Source organism: Tamandua tetradactyla, chromosome 13 (assembly GCF_023851605.1).
Source record: "Tamandua tetradactyla isolate mTamTet1 chromosome 13, mTamTet1.pri, whole genome shotgun sequence".
NCBI classification, from domain to species: domain Eukaryota; kingdom Metazoa; phylum Chordata; class Mammalia; order Pilosa; family Myrmecophagidae; genus Tamandua; species Tamandua tetradactyla.
The window spans coordinates 34,199,974-34,224,084 of NC_135339.1; the positions used below are offsets into that span (position 1 = coordinate 34,199,974).

Consider the following 24,111-nt stretch of genomic DNA (forward strand, 5'->3'; position numbering starts at 1 on the left):
AAATCCTGAGAAACATCAGGTTGGTTCTTCTCCAAAGAAAATTGGGAGCACCACTTCAGGCCTGCTTTGGCTGCCAAATTCTCCAGATCAGCAAACCCCTGACCCAACCTCGACCAATTCTTGCTAATGATAGCTTTCAACCTGGACTTCAGGGAGATGGGGGAGAGGGGTTGTTGGCTGGCTGAGCATTGTTAACCTTCTTGAGATTAAACCCAAGAGGCAAGATCTGAAAGATCAGGTCAGACAGGAAGCAAGAATGCAAAAGTTCCTGCCTTCACTAACCTGACCCAGATCTTAAGGAAACTTTCTCTTTCAGTTTGGTTTCCTTATCTGTTCTAGATGAGAAAAGGCCTTAAGAGGCCCATCCTTCCATGTCAGTCATTGGCATAAGTCCAGTCTTGAGACTGAAGGATACTAAATCAAGGCTTTTTACTCTTGAATGTAAAGACAAACAACTTTCACCAGAGGGTCCCCCAACTCCTTCCTGGGAAGCTGAGAATAGCTGAGTGGTATAATATTCCACTGCAAGTGGTATAATGTGTACCTGTAGTCAAGTCTGAATGACCAGGTCCCTTAGTCACAACAGGAAAACTAGACAACTCATTGTCAGTCTGGCATAGTAAAAACAGCACCTTTGCTCTTAACACTGCTTCCTTTCTGGTATACAGTAATCTTCTGTGCCTAAATTTGTTTATATATAAAACAGCAGGTCTTAACCTAAAAATTATATCTAAAATATATTAAAACAAAAAGCTATCCAGAAAGTATTAAAAGCAGAAAGATCATTAATGTATTTAACTTGCCTAAAGTTAAGTTTTTTGTAATGACTTGCCTAAAGACAAAATATTTTCATCATTTCATTAGCCTTGATAAGACACTGGGGATAGCTCTGAAGGAACTGTTTTGAAAACATCATCCTCTTCCTTTTTAAGTGGTTTCTAGGTAGTATGGATTATCTATGGTTACCATGGCAGTACAGCTGAGGTTGTTACTACATATCTACTTTATGAAAAGAATGTTTGAGATATGCTTTACATATACTGACTCATCAATGTATATAATTTGATGCATTTGACGTGTTTTTGGCAAATGTATACAACTGTGTAACCACCATCATAAACCACATATAGAATATTTCCATCACACTCAAAAGTTCCCTTGTGCCCCTTTGCTAGCAAACTCTTCCCCCCAAATCCACCACACACACACACCCCAGGTAACCACTGATTCTGCCATTATAGTTTTAAGTTTACTAGAAAGAAAAATGTTCTGTTATTCTGTGAAAAGCTGAAAATGAGAACTCAGGTCTAGGGTTTTTTTCCTTTCCTTTTTTTTTTTTTTACATGGGTAGGCACCAGGAATCAAATCCTGGTCCTCTGGCATGGCAGGTGAGCATTCTTGCCTGCTGAGCCACCGTGGCCCACCCTGTTTTGTTCTGTTTTTAACTGCATTTTATCTGCATTCAACAAGAGGCCACTGTTGAATAAGGAAGAACAAGAGCCTGCTAAATTTCATGAGTATGCATAATGCATAGTTATTTTGGGGAAACAAGCTCATTAAGTGAAATCCCTTTCAGTGCCTCATGCAAGACAAAGAGAGGACACTAACAGCTAAAAACCCCAATCAGGAGATGGGCCATGTTCCCAGAGGCTAGGTTCTACAATTGATTCACCAGCTGGTTGTTTTTGTTTTTTCAGTATCTACTCTGACATTGTGCTGAGCAAGCACCATGTAGTCCTGCCCTAAAGGTACATACATTCTAGTAACAAACTTAAACATAAAACCTTCAAAGCAGATTAAAGAACAGTATCAGATAGTGCAAATGAGAGCTTCAAAGACTATAGAAAAGTAAAATTAGTCTATTTAACATGTATTTCTTAGTGGAAATGCATAGAAAGAGTCCTATTAAATAAATCAATCTGCTTTGGAGGTGGAAAGCTAGTGGAGAAGTGAGAAAAGGGAGTGGCAGAAGAGAGAATGGAATTAGAAAGCGCTCAAGTCAAATTTAACTAATCCTGCTTTTTAAAGAGAAATGGCTAGGCTAAAAAATGTTTCATTTCTGGTGCAAATTCTCTCAAGTTTTGAGATTTCTAAGGGTTAGGCAAACAAAGTGTTCTTAAGGGCTGGGAATACAAGACTGAGATGGACATAAGTAATATTCAACTCTTAACAAAAAAGAACCCTTAAGAGCTGTTAAGAGGTAGTTTATTTTTGGTTTTATCTGCAGTAAAATGAGAGGTAAAAATATGACCTCTGAATTGTTCACTTCATTTGAACTTTACTTGGAACATTTGAGACCAACCTCGTCCCTCAACCTACCAACTGTCTTTAATTCCCTGGCAGGAGGCAGTATGGTGTTTGTCCATATCCTGTCACTCCCATATTTCTACACGATAAACGAAGTCCACGCTTTCAATGTGTGTAGAGGTTTTGTTTGTATCCTCCTTTTACCCTTGCCATCCCTGGAACATTTTCAAACTCTGCAAAGAGAAAGCCAAGACAGTGCTTTGCCAGCCACTGTGCTCTAGGTAGGTGGTAGATGCCCCCTGAATAGTTGCCTCCAGCCTGGCGTAGCCCTGAGCATTTTTCCGTGTATGCCAAGTCAAGAAGAAGGCTGGGAACACATTTAACCACAGGAACTTTGCTGTGCACTCTCACCGCAGTTACAGGGGGAAATGACTTGTAAAACAGTGAAAATGGTTTACATACCAAGTGAATGATGTGACTGCATCCGTTAAAATTCATATTCAAAGTTTATGACACAGAGAGAAGTTATACAAAATTTGCTTTTTAATACCAACCACATTCAACAAGGGTATAAAACACAATTACTTTATTGATTTCTTACAATCAAATACTGCCAACTAGCATTACTTCCACTCATGCATCATTAAAAACGGAAGGATATTTCCTTGGTATTTTCAAATGATGCATTATACAATGAACAAAAAAAGTTAGAACTTAAAATGCACCCTGATTAATTATGTAAACTGGTAATTTAAAAAAAGCATAACTAATAATTTGGTTCCTTTCTTCATAAAATGGAAATTTAAATAGTTCTCCTGATAGTCTTGAGGTTATCATTATGTTATGAGTAGTGCAAAGTGTGGCACACAGTTTCATCTAGAAAGGTATGTACCTCACACACCTTATTTAAACAAAGAAAATGTGCATAACAAAATGCATACACTCAATGCAAGATAGAAAGCTTGTTTCAAATACAAGGCAGCCCCCCTCAGGCTATCATATTATTTAGGGCATTATCATTTATGGCATGATAGATTTAACATAACATACTTTTATACATTTTAACCCTGAAGATAAGAAAAGTAATTGCTGCTTGAAAAAATTATTCCAGGTAGTCATTTGGTTTGTAACAGGAGAAAGTGAGCCTCCAAGAGTTAGTGTCTGCCCAGTCCAGAATCATTAGCTCGAGTCAGTAATTCAGATATGCGACTTATTTCACAGTGACTATTTTCTAAGTTCTGGCAACATCTCTTCTCCTACAGTATGCCAGATGATGGTACATCTCTGAGATCATCCTGGCATGTGGTTTACCCTATTTTTTTTTTCTGCTGGATTAATGGTATTATTTCCTCTTCTCACCTCCTCTGTGGCCTTCCATTTTAATTATCCATAAGTCCTTTGAGAATGTCCTCAGAGAGCTCCATAAGGGGAAGTTCTGGAGATGGAAAGTCCAAGGGAGGAAGACTGGGTATTGGAATGTCCTTGGCTTTCCCTGTGTTTGCTGCAAATTTCTGCCAGGTTGAAGAGACTGTAGCAGTTTCTGAATGTGGTGGCAGACTCCACAGCTCTGATTTTTCTACAAAATCAGTATCTACATCCAGCTCCTTGTCTGCTGGACCTTTCAGAAGTCTGGCCCTTTCAACTTTAAGCTGTTTATTTTCTTTTCTTAATCTTTCATTCTCGGCCACAAGGAATTCCACATGCCTCTTCAAATCTGCAATTTTGGTTGCCTGTTCTTCTATAATCGTTTTATCGTCTTTTGGGGCTTTGCTTCCAATGCACGGCTCTGTTGGCTCACTCTTTTGCTGAAGCAAAAATAGTAGTGTGTCTGGATCCCTGTCAAAGACCCCGTGGATTCTAGGCAGATGTTTCTCTGCGGAAGGGCTGTACTTCTGAGTCAGTAGGGGACTCTGGCCCTCTGTGTCTTCAGCAGAGGGTTTGTGAGATGCCTGAAGATGGGCAGCTGCGTCCTTGTCATCCTTCTGCTGGGCTTTCAGCCTCTCCTCGCGCTTCGCCCTTCTCCACCTCTCCTGGATGAGCAGGAGCTGTTTCATGTGGCTATCCCTCTGCAATTCCAGTGATAGATGAGCCTGATACACAGAAGGAAAGATACAATTTAAAGAATTTAAAATGTTAAGTCTCTTAAGTAATGCCCAGTATACATTATTCCATGATCCTCCTTTCTGAATAACCAGTAACACTTAAAGTTGATATACTATGTTTACACTTCAATAGAAACTCAAAACTTTTCAAAATAACTTAGACTTTGTGGATATGCCATCATTTTTATACATAAAACATTATTCATTCAGGAAGTCAGAAGGCCTATTCTAAACACACTAAATCAGACCTCTCTTGAACGTGCCTAACCTTTTGCAATGCCATACATACTTAGCTTAAAATTAGAAATCTTCCCTTTATAGACATATTAATTCTACAAACTACCTGAAAAGAAAGTCTTCCTATCAATAGGGTGTTTTGAAAGGCTCAATGCACATCTTGTATTGCATCCTAATATGAACAAGTTCTATACAATCAAAAGGAAGCACAACTTTTATGTTCACCTGATTCAGACTGAGGAATTGGTGGTTTTTCCTGACACCAAGGGACTTAACCAAATGACTTGATTTCCCTCATAGAAATGATCTCCTTAATTCAGTTAAACAAACATTTACTGACTACCTCCTATTGTTCCTACCATTTTTATAACCAGTAATTTTGGCATAAACTTTGGGTAATTTACCTTTGGATAAATGTATTTTAAAAACCTAGGCACAGCCCTCCCCAAGCATAGAACACAATTTAAGACTACTGGTAAAACAGATTTAAAAGTGGGAGACTATTCAGATTTAAATTATCTTTGACAAGCAAAAGGCAGTCAGTCCAACTGGTTTCCTCTTGGCCAGGCCTGTTTACTTACTGTGAGCTGAAGGTCAAATATGAGCTAAAATGACCAGGAAAGGCCCTACAGGGTGGGAGGGGAGGGTCTCTAAACTTAGAAAGGACACATTTGGGGAGATGAAATCTATGAGTAATCACTTGTAAAAAGGATCAAGTTCTGCATGACATGTCTGACATCAAAAGCAGTTTACTTAGTTTTGCTTCTTTCTGAAGTACTATTCTCCTGTCCATTTTATATATTTTTGACTATAGCTTTTTATTTTTTTTTTTGCACAGTGTGCTGGTTTGAAAGGATGTATGTCCCCTAGAAAAGCTGTGTTTTAATCTAAATCCCATTTTGTAAAGGCAGAATAATCCCTATTCAATACCGTATGTTTGAAACTGTAATCAGATCATCTCCCTGGAGATGTGATTTAATCAAGAGTGACTGTTAAACTGGATTAGGTGATGACATGTCTCCACCCATTTGGGTGGGTCTTGGTAAATTTCTGGAGTCCTATAAAAGAGGAAACATTTTGGAGAATGAAAGAGATTCGGAGAGAGCAGAGAATGCTTTTACACTATGAAGCAGAGTCCACGATCCAGTGACCTTTGGAGATGAAGAAAAACGCCTCCTGGGGAGCTTCATGAAACAGAAAGCCAGGAGAGAAAGCTAGCAGATGACGCCGTGTTAGCCATGTGCCCTTCCAGCTGAGAGAGAAACCCTGAACTTCATTGGCCTTCTTGAACCAAGGTATTTTTCCCTGGATGGATGCCTTTGATTGGACATTTCTATAGACCTGTTTTAATTGGGATGTTTTCTCAGCCTTAGAACTGTGAACTAGCAACTTATTAAATTTCCCTTTTTAAAAGCCATTCTGTTTCTGGAATACTGCATTCCGGCAGCTAGCAAACTAGAACAGATTTTGGTACCGGAGAGTAGGGTGCTGCTGCAGTTTGCAAATACCAGCTATGTTCGAACGGTTTTTTGGATGGCTAAGGGGAAGATTTTGGAGGAACTGTGAAGAGAACGATGGAGAAGTCCTGGAGTGCTTGAAGAGATTGTTCGTGTAAAAGGAACCACTGCCAATCTGGACAAAGGGAGACACAAAAGGGACAAATTGGAGTTTGCAGAGTGAGAACCATGGACGCTCGGGTCTGAAGCCAAGAAACCTCGGCCAGGAGAGTGAACCCACCTGTATACATGGAGAGGGTGAGTTTGCCCTGAGGGCGGAGGATGAGTCTGCCATCTTGTAGCAGCAGAAGAGTTGTGCCGCCTCAGGCCTTTGAGAAGGTACAGCACACTCCTTGGGGACTGGGGAGAGCCTGGCTGCCACCACACGGAGGGGTTGAGCGTGTGCCCCAGAAATGGCAGAGAGCCCAGGTGTGGCCCCAATGTCTGGAGAGAGTGAAGCCAAGAAAAAGGTGGTCTCCTCAGTGTCCCCTGAGGTTGATTTGGAAAGAGGCAGGCCACTGCATAGGCCTTGGAAAGGGTGGGACTGACACTTTCTAAAGCTGAAGGATAAATGACTTTCAGACTTTGAAATCCAATGGTGTTCACCCTGCAGGTTTCCTTCCAATTTCTCCCTATGGATCCTGTGACTGTCCCTCTTTGTATATTGGCACCAGATAACCTGTTTTTGGAATTCATAGGTTCATAGCCAGAAGAGAATTTGTGCCACTTTAATATCGTTTAAGGTGATGCATATCGTTGCCAAGTCGACAAGGAGTGGACATGTGGTAGTTAGATTCAGTTGTCAACTTGGTCAGGTGAAGGTACCTAGTTCTGTTGCTGTGGACATGAGCCAACGACATGTGAACCTCATCTGTCACTGATTATATCTGCACTCAACTAGGAGGCATGCCTGCTGCAATGAATGATGTTTAATTGGCTGGTGCTTAAATCAGAGAGCCCAATGTAGCACAGCCAAAGCAGCTCAGCATACCTCATCTCAGCACTCGCAGCTCAGCCCAGGCCTTTGGAGATGCAGAAAGGAATCACCCCAGGGAAAGTTGCTGGAACCCAGAGGCCTGGAGAGAAGGCCAGCAGAGATCAACCTGTGCCTTCCTGCGTTAAGGAAGAACCTCAGTTGAAAGTTAGCTGCCTTTCCTCTGAAGAACTAATGAAATGAATCCCCTTTTTATTAAAAATCAATCCGCCTCTGGTGTGTTGCATTCAGGCAGCTAGCAAACTAGAACAACTGGGTAGGCACAGAATCGAACCCAGGTCTCCAGCATAGCAGGAGAGAATTCTGCCACTGAGTCACCATTGCACCTCCCAACGATAGAATTTTAAGAGGAGCACAATAGTTTATTTTATACATAATTCAAGTCTCCACACATGGAAAAAAATTCCTTCTAACCCTTGCTGCAAATATTAAGAAAGTATCTCACCTGCTCAGACTGGGTCAACTTCATGGCTTCGGAAAGATATGCTAGTTAAAGAAGAAAGGCACATTATTAAGAGTGTCCTCATTTTGTAATGAACAGGTCAAAAAGAAGCATTCTAATACTCCTCATATAACAAAGAGAACTGTTCTTATAAGCAAGTCTGCCATATATTTATCCTGTTTCTGAAAAGAAATAAGGTACGGATTTAAAAAAAGAAAAGAAATTCCCCATTATATAAGGCAATTCTTAATTTCTCCAAAAAGGAAGTCAGTGGTAATTAAATGTAGATCTACCTTACCACATATTAAAAGCTTTGTTCTTTTAAAACCTCTACAGATTTATGTTTGGGGATCTAATGATGGCCAAATCAAAAAAATCGGGTTTGGGAGGATTAAAATGAAACATGAACCTGTCAAAATCATAATATTCATTATACTTATAAAAATACCAGAGACATGATGACTTTTACCTGCCTGAATGCCTGAACTACATCATTTTGGCTTCCTAAAGAATCACTCTAAGAATTAGGTTAGTTAAAAACGCTAAGAATTTGTTGATATATTTACTGTAAAGAAATATGCTAAGAACTGTATAATGTTATTCTTCATAAGACCTTCAATATAGTTCTCTGCTAAGACCAATTCCTAGGTGACAATCTGTTTTGAATGTAAATAGACACTGTGAAAATCCTTAATTTCCTCCTTTGGGTTTGCTATTAAAAGGCTGAAAGCCAAGTTCCTAGTCCCCTCTATCAAATATGTGGGAACTCATCGTATGTTTTGTGAACCATACTCCCAGTCTTTCCCCATTTTATTTTATTTTTATATGGATTTCCTCATCTAATTACTTGTAAATCTAATTACTTGTAATTAGATTTTATATTTTGTTGTATGTTCCTCTGCAAGGTATTTTATATCCTTTCTGGAACAAGGTAGGGTATAAATAACAAGTATTATTAATAATGGCTCATGCACAATACTTTCTTTTTTATCTCTTGCTTACTAAAACTTTTCAGCATTTCCCATCCCTATATTAAGTTCCTTTTTGCTTTTCTGCAGATAATACAAAGCACTGCTTTTTTGTATGCAAAAAAAAAATATTTGCATGATTTTCTGAGTTCATGAATTAGAAATGTGCAGGTTCTACGATTGTTCTACATTGTCACAGATTAACTTGAATGCTCCCTCTTCACCAGAAAACAGTTGTTTATGCAGCCTTTGCCCCAGCCATACTTAAAAAATTATTCCCCCACCCCTCAACTTTTTCTGGTCTTTTATGCCTATAAGAAATCTGTATAGTACATACTATTTCTTTTCCTTTTTGCTCATGTGTAAACTGGGTGACTCTGTTGAGACATTCAATTTACTCCAATATAGTGTGGATGAATTTTCCTAGCTACCTCTCTCCCATCTTATCTGTATCCATTTGTCTCCCTGTCTGAACTGTAGTTTACTTTAAATACACTTTGTTAACAAATGGAACAGTTTCACAAAACCACACTTAAACTGAAATACCTTGCTTTGCAGAACATTTAAACTATGTAACAAGACAGAAAGGGATACCCAAGGATACTGAGCACAAAGCACAAAGAATTCAACAGGAGTCATAGTCATTTCAATATTTTCCACATCCGAATTAAAAAATTGGGGCTTAAGAAAAAAGTTATTTTGAAAGGAAAAACAAACAAAACAAAACACTGAAAATCTGATTGCACGGGTCATGGACTTGTTCCACAGAGTCACAAAAGGAACCAGTCAGATATTTAGGAAAGGAATATCTACTTAAAAAAAAAAAACCCTAACAATTCTGGTTAAATTGCTTCCTCCAATCATGATACAAAGCCAATCTTTTTTTTTTTAAACACGGGCAGGCACCAGAAATCGAACCCTTATCTCCAGCATGGCAGGCAAGAATTCTGCCATTGAGCCACTGTCATACTACCCTACAAAGTCAATCTTTAAAGCAGATATTAAGTAAATAGTGGGAAAAGGAAACTAAAAAAAAATCTGAAGCACCTATTACTTCTTAAAATAATAACTTCTATTAATACTATCTTATTAGGAATCTGTTAAGCTGGTACCAAAGCACACATAGCAAAATATCTCCTCTAAGTGATAAAGATTCACCTGCTCTAGAACCATTTTCATGGCACCACTATCTCCTAACCATCCCAGTTTCATGGAAAAGTTGGGGTCAAATTTTATTTTCAACTTCAAAATATCGATTAAAATATATGCAAATATTGTGTACTCTGAGGTCTGCTCATCTTCTAGAATGTTCACATTCTGAGTTCTAAGCATGGTCAATTTCTATTACTTCCCTATTTAAGCTTATTTAAGCTTTTGCTGCTCTTTTGTTGTCTGTGAAAGAAGTAAAATACACTTAGGGAGCTTGAGTATATAAGACAGATAAAAATTTGACTTACACCAATCCTGTTACAGCTAAGGTTTAATCTAAGGTTTAATGCAATAGATTTTTCTAAAAATGCCGAATCCTCATGAGTTCGTGGCTTCTTTATCTTTTTCAATATAGGATGGAAAAATGTGGGCAGCCTCTGTCCTTCAAATTTAGACAGCATTTTCCCTCCTGATTTGATGTCTTGTCTGGCAAATCAATGCTCACTTGCCCAGTTTCAACTAATTCAAACTCTTCCCACCACTTCCCCTCCAAAGCAAAGAGAAATCATGTAACTTCTTTATTTCAAAACATTTACAAAACAGATACCATCAGAACATCAGAATACTACAAGTGTACAGGCTATAGAGTCCTTAGCTACGCAATCTTGTAATAAATTTTTAATCTAAGAATTCCTGCTGGTCTTCCCCAGGTCAACACAAAAGCTCCTTCTTTTGCCCTCAAGTTTCTCACTTCAGGCTTCCTTTCCCATTAGACTTTCCCAGGTGTTGACCTCTTCCTGTCACATCTCTAAACTAATTTCCAAATACTAGGTTCCTTCTTCTCAGAGTACATCTACATCCACACCTCCCCAAACACCTCTGTTATAAGCCCTAGATGTGAGTCAATTTAGAAAACTTGGAGCTCATTCCAGCCATATCAAATTTCAAACTAACATTACATTCATAAGGCCACTCTATGGCCTTATGATACAACATAAGGCTATTTTTAACCACCAAGCTTAAACTCCAAATCAAATCAACTCTGTAGGATTTACTAATCACACTTAAGTTCTATCTCCATAATCAAAGCCAATACACACCTTCTGTTATCTTTTCTTGAGATATGCAACAGAATTTAGAATGGGGGTGGGGGTGGGGTGTCCTTTAAAACCTACCATTAGTTTAAGCCTTCAAATTGCTCCTTCAACAAGGAACAATGAAAGAAATTTCCTCCCTTTTGTATATTCAGAATATCCTACTGCTCAATGCATGACATATGCTGAATCACTCCATTTTAATGTTATACATGTGTAACCACAACTGCTTTGGGTGGCATTCATCCATGACATGGTTTTCTTTAAATAGTTGAGTAAAGTACACTAACTGCCTTTACAGCAACTAAAAATTTCAACAATCTGATCCACAAGAAAATATTATTTAAGAAAGGTTTAAAGAGAGCCACGGTGGCACAGCAGGCAGTAATGCTTGCCTGCGATGCCAGAGGACCCGGGTTCGATTCCCAGTGCCTGCCCATGTAAAAAAAAAAAAAAAAAGAATTTAAGAAAGGTTTAAAGAGCACTGGCTACCAAGTTTAATGCTGTGCTAAGCCCCTATAAAACTTAACATAAAAATTAATGAAGACTTATGAGGTACCTTCTATATGATCAACCCTATAGGAGATATCAGTATGAACACAAGGTATAATTTCTGGTAGTAAAACTAATTAATTCTTAATTTTTTTTCTGAAAATTACTGACTTGTAGGCAAAATCACTGAAGTAAGGGGACTCATCCAAACCAGTGTATTTTAGTAACATAGGAGGGTCAGATTCTGCCAGAAAAAAAAAATACAGCTTTGATCATCATACTGTTCTAAGAAAGCCCAAAGAAAAGAGTCGTCTTCTAACAAAAAGACCACAGGATTTGCTCTAAGAAAGGTGGTCTACACTCATTTTGGATGCAGTATGAATAAAGCACCCCCTTTCCAAGGCTTTTTCTCTCAGCCAACAGAGACCAGTTTGTGCAAAACAGGTCCCCAAGATCTATTTCTGAGTTCAACACATACTAAATTGGCTGACAGGGATAAAACTAGGCTTTTGAAAAAAGCCAACAATTCTAAATTTCATAACTAAAAGACAACTGTCTCAGTAGGTTACTAAAGATATAAATTTAGAGATGAAATAAATATTCAGAAGATGATCCAAAGAAAGACCACAGGAAAAATCTTTCAACATTTTTGTGGCAATGGGTTCTGATAAGTTTTATGTTATGGGCATCTCAGAAAACACAAGTGAATGGTGACAAGGAATTGATGAGAATTTAATTGTTACTTTCAAATCCCAAAATGGCCAACTATTTGAACCCACACTTCTTTTCTATAACAATGAAGATCAACTGGCAGACTTCTTCCAGTCAGCTTATCTTTAGGGACACTGGACTCAGAAAGTTGTGTCCAGGAATCATTTACTAGCATGACATCTACGCAAGAAAAAGGATGAGCTAGGAAAACCAACACAACCACTTGAAAAATAATCATTGATGTTGGGTTGGGCTAGCCGTGTAAACCCTGTATATGCAAGGCAATACCACTTTATTACTATTTTGACTTTCATTCTAAATAAAGTGTGTTAAGAAATACTGAAGAAAAGAAAATGCACTCCAGTTTTACATTCAATATTTCTGAGAAATAATACTCACCTGCAGCTTTCTTGTGACAAGAAATAGCCTCTTCGTATTTTCCTGTAGCTAATAAACGGTCTGCTCTTCTGCTCTGTTGATGAGCCTAGAAGACAAATGTTCTTAAGTCCTCTGAATCATGAAATAAGACATGACTTAAAGAAAATATTAAGTCTTTGATAAAATAAGTAACACTGTTTGTTGCCACATATCAAACTATCATTTACAGCTATATTTATAACTGGAGAAATCTAATGGGTAGAGCCCAGAACTATAGCTCCTGAAAGGAATTAGCAACCTCTCAATTCAATGGATAAAATCCTCTATGGATAAAACACTTTCAGTATTCCACATTCATCCTTCTTCAGAGATTAACTAAAAGAGTTACAGATTGTTACTCAATATGTGTATTTGATTTTTAAAAAGCTTCTTTCAAATCAACAGTTATTTTGTAAGCAATTTCACTTCATCTGTATAGGTTTTAAAAACTATAATCAAGAAACCACTTATCAGTAAAATCCAGGCTTCTCCTGTATCAATCCATTCTTCCCTTTTATCATTGAAGTTACTAATTTTTTTATTTTTAATTGATATATATTATATATTCACACACCATGTAATCATCCAACGTGTACACAAGCAATAAAAAATGCATAGATAGTACAGTTCAGGAATTAATGATGTCAAATTTAAAATTATAACAGCACTTCTTTTTCCTGGTACAACTCAACAAAAGAACAAAGACAAAAGAAAAGTTCTAAAAGAAGTAACAGGTTCACCCCAAATATCAAGGTAAATGGGCTAAATAAGTAGGCTGTCATTAGCCTACCTACCCTTGTGTTACACTTAAAGAATATCAAAGGTTTTTTAATATACATTATTTCAACTGCTTCCACTAGAAGTTAGTATGTTTCCTTTTTTAAATAAGGAGGCCCAAAGGCATCAGAAGACCCACATAATTTACCCAAGGTTATAATATACAGCTAGCAAGGAGAAATGTAGAGGTGGTCAGCTAGTCTTCTAAATAGTTTAATGTTTTCACAATAACACGCAGCACTTCCAGCAATCCATGCTGTTTGCATTTTCCCCACTTCTATTTTTGTAAGGAGGAAACAGCCAACACTCTTAAAAGCAAGTTCTTTTAAAGCTGTTTCAGAGGCTTTTTTATTCTTCAAATTAAAGAAGCTTTAAGTCCGTATCTACCCTCCCTCCCCGCCACCCCCCCCCCAATGATGGTGAGTGAAGGCTTAAATGATACAGGTCTTTTGGGAAGAGTATGTACTGTACACACTTGAAGAAGAAAGTGAATATGTATAAGCAATTACGATTAACATTATCTGTCTCTATTGAACATGTTTTAGTAGTATTGTTAAAGACAAATGCACCCAACAAACTCTATTCTTCAGGGAATGCAAGTGGCACTCAATCAACAAGGTTTCATGTAGGAAAATAAAACAAACAAGAAAGAAAGAAATGGAAGGGGTAAATCTGTAGGTGCCTTAACTTTTCTGAACTTTGAAAGAAGCCCAGAAGAATAAACCAAAAAGTTCTTAAGCAGTGAGAGCGAAGACACTGGGGCTTTCCCAACTCCTCTAAAATCTCCTCATGTAAGGCCAATCTCTAATTACTCTGCTAATTCAGGAATCATATCTCATTATTTGTTTCAGATATTACTGACCCCCAAAACACATGCCCAATCTAAGTTATTCGGTACCACAGTAATCAACTTTTTTTTAAAGTACATTTCCTACCAAGTTTTGATGATTAGATACCCAGTAAGGACAGTCTCTGAACAGAACCTGACTGCCTGGGTTTAAATCTCAGCTTGAACACTTATTAGACATATGAACTTGACTTTCTTCAGTTTCTCATCTCTAAAATGAGAGTTGCTGTGAGAACTAGTTAAAATACCAAAGTGCTTTGAATAGTGCCCGAATATACAGCACTCAATAAATCCTTCATTATGATAAGTATCAAGAAGCTTACAATGTAGTTGGGGAAACTAGATTGAATGATATTTTTAAAAAACTGAAGATACTGTAGGAAACCTATTGTGGTAGTAATTCTTATTTTTGAAAGATTCTTTAAAGATTTTGCATATTACGACTTACCTTTCTTTAAATATTAATCTTGGCAGACTTGCAGACATTAAAAGTAAAAGTCCTGAAATAGTTTTTCTTTGGTAATTCAAAATACGACAAGAATAAGAAGCAATTAAAATGGGAACTTTGGTAATGATTCTAACAGCAGTCTGAGCAATAAAATTTTTACAATTTTGATAACATGCTTCTGCTCTATCAAATATTTCAAGATACACTAAGACCTTGTCAGAAAGACTTCATCTCAATACTTCATATTCATTCAGAAAGGATAAAAGACACTAGGGTTTTTATGAGGGATTTCACTAACAATTCAAATAATCTTTAAGCCAAGAAGGAATCTAAACTAATCAAATTAAATTTGAATTTTACGTATCATTCTTATTTAAAAAGGTGTCAATATTTATCAGGAAACTATGAGAATTGAAAAGGTAAATTAATACTCATCATGAACTTCAACTTTATGAACCCATTTTCATCTCCTTGATTGAAATAACAGTTCAAAATTTTTTTGACCTTCTGAATTTCTTATAAAATTGCATAAATCTGACTTTCATAAAAATCAATGTGTTTTCTCTATTAATGATCATTTCCCAATTCAAGTATGTCATTAGTTATAATTCATTAAATAATTAGTAACTGTTTTCTTAAGGGTTAGATTTGCTTCATCCTCCGTGATTCAGTTATTTTCTTTGCTTCTTTATTCGTAATTGTGGCAAGCAGTTTCTGATATGGTTGCCAATGATCCCCATCTCCTGGTATGCAAGCCCTCAGGTAATCCCTTCTTCTCCTGGAATGTTGGCTGGACCCTAGTGACTTGCATCTAAGGACCAGCATGAGGGGATGTCACCTCTATGATGAGGTGACAAAAAACTGTCACTTTCATCTTGGCAGTACTCTCTCTGGTTCTCTTCAATGAAGCCAATTGCCGTGATGTGAGAGGTACCTTATGGAGAGGCTCATGCAGAAGGTACCGAGGGTGGCCTCCAGCCAAGATACAACAAGGAAGTAAGGCCTTCAGTACAAAAGCCCTCAAGGAACTAAATCCTGCCCCGCCTTGTAAGAAACACTGGAGCAGGACCCAGTTAAGCCATGCACTTACTCCTGACCAACAGTAACTGTGAAATAATAAATGCATGTTTTAAGATGCTAAGTTTTGGGGTAATGTATTGTACAGCAATAGATAACTATTGAGTAATATCGTGGACATCTCACTCTGCACAAATTCCCCTCTCACTGTCCCCTCCTTCTCAGAAACAGAATTCTTGCCACATGCCCTACCCTTTCTGTGAACTGCCATACACTGACATGACCTGGTACCCTGGTCACTGAAAGAATCCCTCCCCTCAGATTTTCAGACTTAAGACCAGTATTTATGCCAAAAAAGTTTCATGGTTCAGTCCCAGGTTTTGGCACCCTCCCCCCAATTTTTTTTTTCAAGGTGTTATAATTAACATGACATGCAGGAGCTGGCCAGGAGGAAAACACAGGTCTGTAGTGAGGAGGAGTGAAGCAGTCAAGCCAGCAGAGGCAAAAAAGAGAAAGAATCTTGAAATATGTTTGAGCCCCAGTTCCAGCGACACTGTATCCTTGCCCTTCCTATACCTTCCTTTAGATTCCAACAAATTACTCTTTCTTCCACTTAACTTGAAATGAGTTTCCATCACCTGTAGCCAATAAAAATCCTAACAACTACAACCAGATTACTCAGTAAGTGTCCTTACTAATAAGTACTTTCAACTTTGGCATGCTAACTACTATAAAAATACAGGTTCGATACAGTCTTCTTTCCCAAAGGAAAATAGCATTACTTTCTATTACTTTCAATTTATTCATTTATTTATTTGTATTCTTGGAGGAAAACTCTAGTAAACATGAAAAGAAAAGGAACACTTTTTATATGAAACAACACTGAAAAGATAGAGAAAAATCGAATATTCTCCTGACCTTTTGTTAGGTTGTTCAGGGGGTAGTACTTTCTAACACTGAATTAACAGTTACACAACTAACATAATGCTATTACAGAAGATAATTGGTCAATTCATTTCCCAGCGCCTGCCCATGGAAAAAAAAAAAAAAAGACAATTGGTCAAGTGTTAGAGGACTCCAGGACGACTTCTCTTCGATTTTAAGTCCAAGGATCAACTTTTTCCACACGTAGCTCTGCTTTAAATTTGTTTTCTTCCTTAACTTTTAACTTTTTTTTTTTCAGAACTACCATTATCTGCTTTGAAGATAATAAGAATCTAGTATGTAGCATCTTTCAAATTATAGGCTGCAACCTAATAGTAGGTTTTGAAATAAATTTAGGAGGTCACAACCAGCATTTTTAAATGCTAAAAATTAGAGTATATCACATACAGCAAAAAGTTTTGGTTTTGTGAGTTTGGTGAAATTTATGCTTCATTTATAGAAGGCCCCTACATTCTGCACAATTCCAAAGAGCACTTTGCATAATGTAGCAGTTCAATAGTAACACACACTTATGTATGTGTGCATTGGTCATTATGTAAAAATTTCTCATTGTGAATCACAGTAAAAAAAAAAGATGCACAAATCTGATCTATTAAAAAGAATCTTTCAAATACTATTACCGCTCAATGTCTTCATCTGTAAAATGGAAGTAATATCTCCTGTAGCTATTAAGATAAAAGAATAAAATATGTAAAGTGCCTGATGCCAACCCCAGCACTTGGCTGCAAACAAATCACTCAAATCTTTGTTTTTAAATTTCTATCGTGAAAAAAAATTTTCCATTGTGATAACATATACACAACATAAAACTTCCAATTTCACCACTTTAAAGTATACAATTCAGTGGTATTAATTGCATTCACAATGTTGTGCCACCATCAACACCATCATAACCAAAACTTTCCCATCAGCCCAAAGAGAACCTCTGTACCCATTAAGTATGAACTCTCCATTCTTTCCCTCCCATCACCCACTCCTGGTAATCTGTAATCTATTTTCTGATTCTATGAATTCACATATTCTAGTTATTTCATATAAGTGATATCATACAGTATCTGTCCTTTTGTGTCCAGCTTATTTCTCTTAACATGATGTCTTCAAGGTTCATCCATGCTACAGAATGTATGAGAACTTCCTTTCTTTGTCTACTGCTGAAAAATATTCTATTGTATGTATATGCCACATTTTCTTTATCCATTTATCTGATCATAGACATTCAGGTTGCTTCCACCTTTTGGTAACTGTGAATAATGCCACTATGGACCCTAGTATACAAATATCTGCTAGTGTCCCTGCTTTCAATTCTTTTGAGTATATACCTACATGTAGGATTATAGACTCATATAGTAATTCTATACTTAACTTTCTGAGGAAACACCAAAACAGATTCTATAGCAACGGTACCATTTTATATTCCTACCAATAAGTATAAGGGTTTCTATTTCTCTGCATTCTCACCATTACTTTCTGTTTTTTTAGTGATAGCCATTCTATAGGGTGTGAGGTGGTTTCTCATTGTGGTTTTGATTTGTATTTCCCTAATGGTTAATCATGTTGAGTATCTTTTCAGATGCTTATTAGCTATTTGAATATTTTCTTTGGAGAAATGTCTAAGATCTTTGCCCAATTTTTAACTGTTTTTTTTTTATAAATCTTTTTGTTGTTGAGATGTAGGAATTCTTTACATTAAACTCTATATTAAAAGGGTCTCTATGTATTTTCTCCCATTCTGTAGGTTGCCTTTCCACTTGCATAATGAGGTCCTTTGATGCACAAAGTTTTTAATTTCAATGAGGTCTAATTTATCCATTTCTTTTTTGTTGCTCATGCTTTTGGTGCCAAGTCTAGAAATCCACTGCCTAAAACAAAGTCATGAAGATATTCCCCTATGCTTTCTTCTAAGAGTTTTATAGTTTTAGTTCTTGTATTTAGGTCATTGATCCATTCTAAGCTAATTTTTTGCATACAGTCTGAGGCAGGGATCTACTTTCATTGCTTTGCATGATATCCAGTTTTCCCAGTACCATTTGTTGAAGAGACTATTTGTTCACCATCGAGTAGACTTGGCACTCTTGACAAAAACCAGTTGGCCAGAGATGTGTGGGCTTATTTCTGAACTCAGTTCTATTCGACTGGTCTGTATGTTTGTCCTTGAGGCAGTACTATACTCTTTTGATTATTGTAGCTTTGTAATAAATTCTAAAATTGAGAAGTGTGAGTCCTCCAACTTTGTTCCTTTTCAAGATGGTTTTGGCAACTTGGGGTCCCGCACCCTTTCATATGAATTTGATGATGGGCTTGGCTTTTTCATTTCTGTAAAGAGAGCTGTTGGAATTTTAACTGGGATAGTCATGAGTCTGTAAATCATTTTGGGTAATACTGACATCTTAACAATATTAAGTCTTTCAATCCATGAAGATGAAATGCTTTTCCATTTATTTAGGTCTTTTAAAATTTCTTTCAGCAATGTTTTATAGTTTTTCATGTACACATCCTTTATATCTTTGGTTAAATTTATTTCTAGATATTCTTATTCTTTTTGTTGCTAATGAGAGTTGAATTGTTATCTTAATTTCCCTCATACAAATTTTTTTTTTATAAAAAAAAGATATAATTACACAATTACATAGTTACTTAGAAGTGTTATAAGGGAAACACCGTCCTAACCACCACTCCCACGACCCGGTGACACTCATCCTTCCCGATCCCCCAGAAGCAGCCACGACCCTCTACAGCAATCACTTGTGCTTAATTATAGTTTTATTTCTGAAGTGTACCATCCCCTTTGACTATAGTTTAGTCCACCATTTTTATGTTGAACTATGTTTTTTAAATGTCAGAAAATCCCTTTAAAAGCTCTATAGTTGGTTGGAACCCCCCCAACCATTAATTCCTGGAGGCCTCTTAGTCAGATTCTTTGCATTTGAACCTATTGTTCTTTCTCAGTGAACATTTTTACTTGACTCCCATAGTTCTTTTAGAAGTTTCTTTTTTTCTAGGGTTTCCTTTGCTCTTTTTTTTCTTGCTTGCTTTTTCTTCTCTGCCTCTAGCTTTTCTTTGTAAACAAGACTGTTTTCACCATTGTAGAAAACATCCACTTTTTCTTGTAGGATTCTCCGAGCCAGCTTTCTGTTTTGGTCAACTGATCATGTCTGATGGCACTTCACAACGATGCCCGAAGGGATGTGCTTTAGCACCAGGCAGTTGCTTGTTTTGTTGGTTGCTTGGCCCCCTGGACCATGTCCCTTCACAAACTGTTCTTGAAGTTCACTCTCATCCAGGGGAAGCAGGGGAGGGCGGTCCCTCCTGCCTGCTGTCCGAATCGCAGTAACAGCTATTCCTCAGGATGACAGCAGCTTCTCCCAAGGCCGGAGTCCCCATGGCACTATGTACATTCGCACAAGCAGCATCGCAAGCAAGGCCTCCAGTTCTGCGCACGCGCCGAGCTGCTGAGGCGGCTTCCCTCAGCTGCCGGAGGCGCACTCTCATTAACTGCGCATGCGAAATGCTTCTCTCATACAAATTTTGACATTTGGTAACAGCATTCACATTACCGAAATTAATGTGTACCGAAATTAAGCCTAAATATACATTAATTGTGTAAGCTACAATTTTTCATTGTAAAAATTGACCAAAACAAAAAAAATTGATGAAACAAATCATATTCAGAGTCCAAAGACTAGCTATTATTTCCTCAATGGGAATAAAATTTATCTTACTTTTCTTTTAACCAACTTCATTAACCAGAGAACTAGAAAATGATATCTGTACTACATATAAAATTATTTGCTCTTCCATACTATCTTAAAAATTCACTGTCTGTAAGGAAATAAGCCTACAGGCCCTTACTGCCGACCTAAGACAACAGTACCAATACTAGAGCAGAAGCACTAAATAACACAAAATCTACAGCTCAATATAAATAAGGACCACATTGAAATGATTTTTAAGTGAATACAATGTAGAATTTCTAGAAAAAGAGGTCATGCTATTAAAACAAGTTGTGACCCATAATGTATTTGAGTCACTAACCTGAAGCAATTAATTTATCTCTGTCTAGGCGTATTCCACCTGTAAAACTGGCAAGAAGTTGTTACTAAATTCCAAGGATGCTCTAAGGATGCTTTATTATGAATTATGTACTGTGATTAAGCCCTTATATAATGAATTTGAACTACACTAGGGTATCAGTAGAGAAAAACTCATATATTCACACAAGCACCAATTAAATCATAACATTGAGAATCACTTCTCATGTTGAGTCAACTGGAGACCAAGTTGGGTATCTACTGACATAAATGAACATTATAGTCTTCAGGAAAAAAAAAAAAAAAACCCCATCTTCTAAAACAGATTCAGAAAACTGTCATTGGTTCTTAGTAGCACAGTTCAAATAAATGTTAATCTCCATTTCATCATTATCTTCCAATAAACAGTATATTGGAAATCAGATCTTCTCAAATATAAGACAGTTTAAGAATCAAAATGCCAAATTTCTGGTACTTGCCTCCATAACTTTTATGACTATATTTAAGGCAATTATGCAAGCCTGCTTAACAGGACTCTTCAAAATCTTCCTATAAATAGACAATACTATTGGCACCATTTAATTTTTCCTAAACTGTGATTCTGCTGCTCCAATTACAGGTCTCACCCAGTTCCCATCTTCTCATAATCCACCACACACTTGTGGGCAGTTGGCTGGGCTTATGTCGCAGACTGCAGCCAAATAAAGTGAAGCTAACTGGAACTGAACCAATGGTCATTTTGCAAGGACACTTGAACTTTGAAGCAGTCTATAAACTACTGGTTATATCTAATAATATTCCTGTGAAGTTTCAGTATTGAGCCATCCATTATATTTAACTGCAAACTATATGTCATCTTAAGATCAAGAAAGATTCAAGAGATTTCCCTGGTTTTTAAATACTCAAAAATTCAGTCAAATTCTTCTTAAGTGTAAACAACTCAACAATAGGGGGTGGGGCCCAACTTAATAAAAATGGGAGGTGCCCCACAGAGCAGCTAACCTGGGACCAGTCATTCTGAAACCACAGTTTCAGGTCCTAGGATCTTAAGATTTTTAAAGCTCAACAAGAACACACCTTTCTTTGCAAATGAGATTTTCATTTACATGCTCTAGATTTGGCTATTATAGTTAATTCTTACATTGTACCATGTACCAGGTACTGTTCTAAACACTTAATACCTATTTTTATTCCTCAAATCCTCACAAGAAACTTACGAGAAACCTGAAAGAGTGAAGAGTGAGGTCAAGTGATTTGCCCACGGTCACACTGCTATTAAATGGCAAAGCTATAACTGAAATCCAAGCAATCAAGCTTCAGAGACTATGCTTTTTTTTTTTTTGATTTAAGAACATCAACATTTATTTAACATGATAAAAAAGAAATGAGATATGGACATTTGCATTTAAACAATAGGAAGCAGCCTTTAATACTTACATTACATGTGCTCATTGTATAACATATACACAATACAATGAACATAATTACATTTGTACACAAACTAAGTACTAGGTTTGAAAACCTGCTTATTGCTGTACACATCTATTCCAATGAAGTATAAGCCCAGTACTGCAAAATACCTACACTTGTAATTATTTTTGAGAAAAAGTAAGTGATAGCATTTGTATTTTAAGCTGACAAGAGTGTGGCAGTAATTGCTGACATTGCAATCTGACTAAGAAATAATTATAGCAGAAAACGGGACATAGTTCATTTAGCAATAATAAAATGGCACATTTTAAATATATATATATATAATTTTTTTACAAATCAAGTGTGAAACAAAGCACTGCAGTAGCCAAAACAGGGAGAAAAAAAGGAAACAAGCTTCATTGGCAATAATAACTAAATTTATGTACAGAAAATCAAAAAGAAATATAAATTCACCTAGACTTAAGAAACATCAAAATCTGGAAATCAGTAACTAAGTAAACCTGGCTGTCGACTGCACATAAAAAAGCACCTTTACTTATGTGTAGAGGCTATGCTCTTAAACCACCAGGTCTACCACTTCTCTCTAAAGTGGTTTCAAACCCACTCGAGGGCTCTTCCAGGAGACGAGTTCAGAGTTCCGACCTGAGAAACAAATCCTCCGTACCTCCTTTCTTCCATTCCCACTGTCACAAATGAGTAGCAAACTTATAACTCTTAAAAGTTCCTCCCATCTACAACCTTAATTCGCCTTTTTCACCCAAAGTGGGTGCCCTCCCTGGGAAACCAAGGATGCAGTGACCAGTCTTGAAAGAACTCGTGTTTCTTGTTTTTTCCTTGCAACACTTGAAACCATTAAAAATAGTAAGATAATGGGTTATCAGCACTTTTAGAAAAGCAAGTATCTCTCGTATTTCATAATGCTTAAGGTGATGAAACCAAAGTAAAAACAGGGACGTCTGTCATTTTTTCCCGGCCGTCTCTAATTCATTCGGGGAGACCCTCTGTTTATGCATCTGAATGTATAAGCACATTAGATGAAGGGAAGAATGGGGGCGAGGATTATTATTCCATCCCTCCAAAGTGAGGAGGCTCAAACCAGGCCCTCAGTGTAAGAAGTTAAAACCAGTATTACATACCATTTCTGCCCTGGCTGGTGGCTACGTGGCGCTAGAAGGCATTTCCCCGACATCGAGAGGATGTGGCAGCTGGTGGCCTCCCCTCGCCCAGTGTCACGCGGGAGGGGGCACCCGGAGGCATCGGGAAGTGGGGCAGCGGAGCTTCCCTGAGATCCCCAAGGGGAGCAAAGTCAGGGGTGGCTTGCCCGGAGCCGTTGTGGGGCCACGGGCTGCCTGCTTCTCTCGGCCTCCTGCGACCGCCTCTGTCTAACCCGCTTCCTAGGTCAGCCCGCACGCCGGGGACGGGAGTGGCCTACTGAAGCAAAGGCGTCCAAGGGGCGGACAAGACCCTCCGTGGGTCACTCACCGAGTTGAGAGGTCCTTCCATTACTTCCATAGACCCCGAGGCAAGCGGCGGCCTGAGGAAGGGGAGTGGCGGCGCCCGAGCACATGGAGGAGAGAAGCAGGGAAACGCGAGTCGGCGGCAACGGCGGCCCCTCTGTGTACCCAGGCAGCCAGCGGTGGATTCAGACAGAGCAACAGCAGCACCACTTCCTCCTCCGGCGCCGCACGGCGTCCAGCCCTCTGCGTCTCCAACACGCATAGCGTCACGACGTCACACGCACGGCGGCTCGTTCAAGGTGGGCGTGAGGGCGGGGAGGGGTGGAGCTTAGGAGGGCGGGGCACCGGCTGACGTACGCTTTGTCGGGACAATCTTTCTTCTCGCGATAGGCGCCTGTTGTGCTTCTTGAGGGCTGGTCTTGATATTGGGTGAGAAAGTACGGCTGTGGATAACGTGAAGTGGCTCTTGACTGCTACTAGAATCCTCCTTTTCCTTCCAGCTTGACTTTTTTCCTAAACCTCTCTGCTTAGGTACATCCTCTCTTGCACTGCCTTCCCATCTTTATTACATTTATATCTAATTCATTTTTCAAAAAGCAGATTTGAGCAATGTTAGAGTATGCACTGGTTTAGATGCCCTGGGAGGGACATTCCGACCATTCCTTTAAGTCATAGCATCCTTAGATCTCTCTCAGCTTTGGTCAAGAACATAAATGATTCAGAGCCGTGCTCTCAAGGTGCACACAAAATAGTAAAAACAGTATGGTTGCAAAAGACCAAGTAGGGTACTTGATGCATTTGACAATCAT

At 38.0% G+C, this 24,111-nt stretch overlaps 1 protein-coding gene and 1 pseudogene across 2 annotated transcripts; both read right to left on the reverse strand.

Annotated features, from left to right (window-relative positions):
* Positions 1-2,816: 2,816 nt before the first annotated feature.
* On the reverse strand, positions 2,817-23,550 carry NRBF2 (nuclear receptor binding factor 2). Of its 2 annotated transcripts, XM_077125171.1 has the most exons (4): positions 23,328-23,358; positions 12,332-12,416; positions 7,522-7,562; positions 2,817-4,337 (listed from the first exon to the last, which is right to left on the reverse strand). In XM_077125171.1, the coding sequence occupies exons 1-4, from the start codon at positions 23,355-23,357 to the stop codon at positions 3,627-3,629; spliced, it is 867 nt and encodes a 288-aa protein (XP_076981286.1). In that variant the 5' UTR covers position 23,358; the 3' UTR covers positions 2,817-3,626. The 2 variants fall into 2 exon arrangements, with proteins under 2 accessions (XP_076981286.1, XP_076981287.1); XM_077125172.1 differs by lacking the exon at positions 12,332-12,416 and having other exon boundaries at positions 23,328-23,550.
* Positions 13,554-23,314, reverse strand: LOC143653844 (mitochondrial translation release factor in rescue-like; annotated as a pseudogene).
* Positions 23,551-24,111: the final 561 nt, after the last annotated feature.

What these genes read in the sequence shown, in the direction of transcription:
- NRBF2 (XM_077125171.1), bottom strand. Translation starts at nt 23,357, where the DNA reads ATGGAAGTAATGGAAGGACCTCTCAACTCG. An exon ending in TGGAAGGACCTCTCAACTCG is followed by an intron (nt 12,417 to 23,327) that starts GTGAGTGACCCA and finishes TTTGTCTTCTAG; the next exon opens with GCTCATCAACAGAGCAGAAG. An exon ending in TTGTCACAAGAAAGCTGCAG is followed by an intron (nt 7,563 to 12,331) that starts GTGAGTATTATT and finishes TTCTTTAACTAG; the next exon opens with CATATCTTTCCGAAGCCATG.